The 3941-nt window shown below is 41.2% G+C and overlaps 1 protein-coding gene across 1 annotated transcript; it reads left to right on the top strand.

The window, feature by feature from the left end:
- The first annotated feature begins 276 nt into the window (after positions 1 to 276).
- LOC122650479 (disease resistance protein RPS2-like) lies at positions 277 to 3273 on the top strand. Its single transcript, XM_043843892.1, has one exon. The coding sequence runs from the start codon at positions 445 to 447 to the stop codon at positions 3268 to 3270; it is 2826 nt and encodes a 941-aa protein (XP_043699827.1). The 5' UTR covers positions 277 to 444; the 3' UTR covers positions 3271 to 3273.
- The last annotated feature ends 668 nt before the right edge of the window (positions 3274 to 3941 follow it).

Raw genomic sequence — 3941 nt, 5'->3', positions numbered from 1 at the left:
TCATTTCATGTACCACTATGTTAGGGTGGAGAATGACTTGTCTGACGTGACCAGGTGGCGTCGTTCTTTCTCTCTTATTAATGTTATTTAAGAATCAATGACGTTAGGAATCACTTAAGAGTAGAATAATTGAGGGTAAAAGCTTTTTGTGCTACCAAGTCCACAAAATAATAATAAATAAAAAAAACTTTTCTAAAGCTTCTAAATCACCATATCCTACCAAGCTATTGGACCTCTCTCAATTCTTCACTTTCATCAAAGATTCATTCTATTATTCTCTTGCAGCCTTTTCCTCTTTCCCTTTCTGTGCTTGGTCTACAGCTCCAATTCTCCCATCTTCATAAGTTGTTCTTGTGTTTCTACAAGCCTCTTTGTCTTTGCAATTTGATCTTCATTTCTATTTGCTCTGTTTTAATCCTTTTTCCACTACTTTTCCATCCTCTCATGGATTTCGTTGGACCATTTGTAAATATTATCGACACATATCTGATTGCTCCCCTTGTTCGACAAATAAACTACTTGAGAAGCTCCAATGACAGTATTAATGACCTGCAAATTGTAGTTCAAAATCTAACAGCAAGGAGGAATGATGAACAAAGCACTCTAAAAGCAGCAGAAAACGCTGGACAAGTGAAGACTGATGTAGCGAGCAATTGGTTCGAGGCCGTCCGTAAAATCGAAATGGAAGCCGCCGATGTCATAGGAACAGAGTATAATCAAGGGACGTGTGCAAGGAGTTGGTGTTTGAACTGTTGGTCACGCTATAAATTGAGTAAGAGTTCTTTAAATCTCAAGCAAAAGGCTAATGATAGGCTCAACGAACAATTTGTTGTGGCAAGGCCGCCTTCTCCAAAATCTGTGATAGAGATGCCAACAGAACCAATCGAGAATCAGCCATCAACTCAACGCATGCTGCAACATATGGTTGATTGTATACGTGATCCAGAAATTGGTATCATCGGAGTTTATGGTATGGGGGGAGTGGGTAAAACTACTCTTGCAAAAGAAGTAAACAATCACTTCAAAAATGAAGATTCTAGTTTTGAGACTGTGATAATGGTCACAGTGTCTGCAATTCCCAACATACAAAGTATCCAATCCAGTATCGGTGAGCGCCTTGGATTACCGGATAATAGTAGGGCTGATGTATTGTTTGAAGCCCTAAGGAAGAAGAAATTTCTTCTAATTTTGGATGATGTGTGGTGCAAATTAAAGCTCGAAGATGTTGGAATACCTCACCCTCGAAACCATAAAGGGAGCAAGATTCTAGTGACCAGCCGGAGTAAAGATGCTTGCACTGATATGGGTGCTAGAAAAACAATAAAAGTGCAGCCATTATCAGAGGCTGAATCATGGAATCTCTTCGTTGAAGTAGCCGGTGAACATGTAGCTCTTGATCGTATAAAGTGCTTTGCTCAAAAAATTGTTGGAAGGTGTAAGGGTCTCCCCCTTGCAATTGTCACTGTTGGTCACGCAATGGCAAATCGACATGGGGTGGGAGAGTGGGCAAATGCGGTGAGGGAAATGGAACTATCAGCCACAGATCTCCGAGGTATGATAGATGAAGTACTTGTTCCTTTAAAATTCAGTTTTGATAAATTGGAGGATAATATGCTTAGGAGTCTATTTCTCTATTGTGCCTACTTCCCTGAAGACCATAGCATAAGAGAAGATGAGATGTTAAATTATTGCGTTGGAGAGGGATTTGTAGATAGATTAGGTAGTTTGACAGCTACCAAGAATAAAGGTGAGGCTTTGATAGGAAGCTTGAAAATTGCTTGCATGTTGGAAGATGGAGAGGGAAAAGGTAGTGCGAGGATGCATGATATGATGCGAGAGCTTGCATTTTGGATGACATCTTCAGAGTCTGATAGTAGCTCCAAGTTCTTGATAAGGACTGGTGAATCAGTTGAAGAGGCACCACAGGCTCATGAGTGGATAGATGCAACAAGGATTTCGCTAATAGATACCCAAATAAAGGAATTGCCGGAGTTGGGAGAGACGTGCCGAAAACTAACCACTTTGCTATTCATAAAGAATAGGATCCTAACTCTTGTTCCCCCAACAAATTTCTTGGAACAAATGGTTCATGTTAGGGTACTTGATCTTTCTTATGCACTTTCATTGGAATCTCTCCCGGATTCCTTGTCATGTTTGGTGAATCTTCGGATGCTTAGGCTACGGTGTTGCTCAAGTTTGAGATCATTGCCTCCATTGGGAATGCTCCAACAGCTCCAAGTTTTAGATTTATCTTATTGTCGAAAGTTAGAGCAGCAAATCCTCGGATCTGTATGTGGTGGAGGTGCAAGTAATTTGAGATACTTAAATGTGGAACAGAGCAAAGTTTCTATTCCAATGGGGGTAATTTCTTGTTTGCATAAATTGGAGGAATTGAGATTGTTGAGAGCGAAAAAAATAAAATGGAAGCTGAGTTCTGAAGATGAGGAGAAGAGAAAAAGTGGGTTTACTAGTGAAGACTTCATCATTGATGTGGGGGAGTTGTCTCACTTAACCTGTTTAACATCTCTTTCCATTTCCTTCAAAGATATTATTATTTCTGATTGGTTCAAACCTCTTGCAAAGAAGCTTATGAGATTGGGGCTGAAAAATTGCACAGTAGTAAAACAAGAAGCTCTACAAGCTCTCAATGAATCTCAAAATCTACAGGTCTTAAGAATTGAGAATTGCCCAGGTGTGACATGTGTGCGAATGGGTATTGTAAGTACTGTATTAATAAACTGTGAAGATTTGGAGGTGGTGTTGGATGGAGAAGAGGTCTACCATCAATATTCCTCTAGCATGTCTCTAATAAGATTGCCAAAATTGAAAAGGATATGTGTTAGTCTGGAACCAGTAAATTTCTTTGCTCAACTATCCTGTATAAGATTAGAGCAATGTAATAGCTTGAAGATGGTGTTCACCAAGGAAATGCCACGCCTGTTCAACAAGTTGGACATTATTACTGTTAAATCTTGTGATAGAATGGAAGTAGTAATTGAAGCAGAGGAAGAAGTTGGGGAGTTGGAAGTTATCTCAGCATTCCCAAGGTTGAAGACTTTAGAGCTACTGAACTTACCAACACTAGTTGATTTGTGCAACAATCAAATCTTGTATTGCCCCCTTATAGAATATGTGAAGGTGAGAAACTGTCCGAGACTAAAGAAGGATCCTCTCCACATACGAAATGCGGATGGGTTACTTGTCATCGAGGGGGAACAGTGGATAAAAGGCGATGAAGTCATGGAAGAGGAAATCCAAGCTTCTCTGTAAGCGTCACCATATCTTCTTGATTCCCGGATTCGGCTCCTCTCCAGGGAGCCCAGCGCTCAGGGCATGCACAGGGGGGCATCCAAGGGCTGGCTGTGCCACACATCCCAGCGTGTGCCTAGTCAAACATCGGGATGTGTGTTGGCACAGCCCAACGACTAGATGCCCCCTGGGCACTAGGCTCCCTGGAGAGGAGCTCAATCGTTGATTCCCTGCTCTGTTTTGTGCTGTCACCTCATTCCATCTCTTTGTGTAATATTATACTCTTTTTGTATTGGCGATTTTTCTTTTTTCTTTTTTTTTTTTGTTCCTTTTTTTGGTCTGTCTCTCTGTAATTACATTATAGGGTGATTTAGGTCTTGAAGTCCAAGTATCTGAGTGGGAGAGACATCTCATTGCTCTCTTCTTGTTCTTTTTTGCCCCTCCCCATTGTACTCCATTCCTGACTTGGATTATGGTTTTAATTTATTTGTTGAGACGCTGGATAGCTTATGGTAAGGGTGTCAATTGGGACGGTTCCCGGTATTTGGGACGGGACGGTACTGGTACTGGTACCAAAAGTGCCAATCCCAGTACCGTCACATTTAGTTAACGGGACCAAACCTAGATCCCAGTCCCGATTACTAGTGGGATGGGACGGTACCGGTTCTTAAACGATTCTAGGCACTGTAGAA

Source organism: Telopea speciosissima, chromosome 2, assembly GCF_018873765.1.
Source record: "Telopea speciosissima isolate NSW1024214 ecotype Mountain lineage chromosome 2, Tspe_v1, whole genome shotgun sequence".
Taxonomy (NCBI): domain Eukaryota; kingdom Viridiplantae; phylum Streptophyta; class Magnoliopsida; order Proteales; family Proteaceae; genus Telopea; species Telopea speciosissima.
This window is presented reverse-complemented; position numbering and strand designations above follow the sequence as displayed.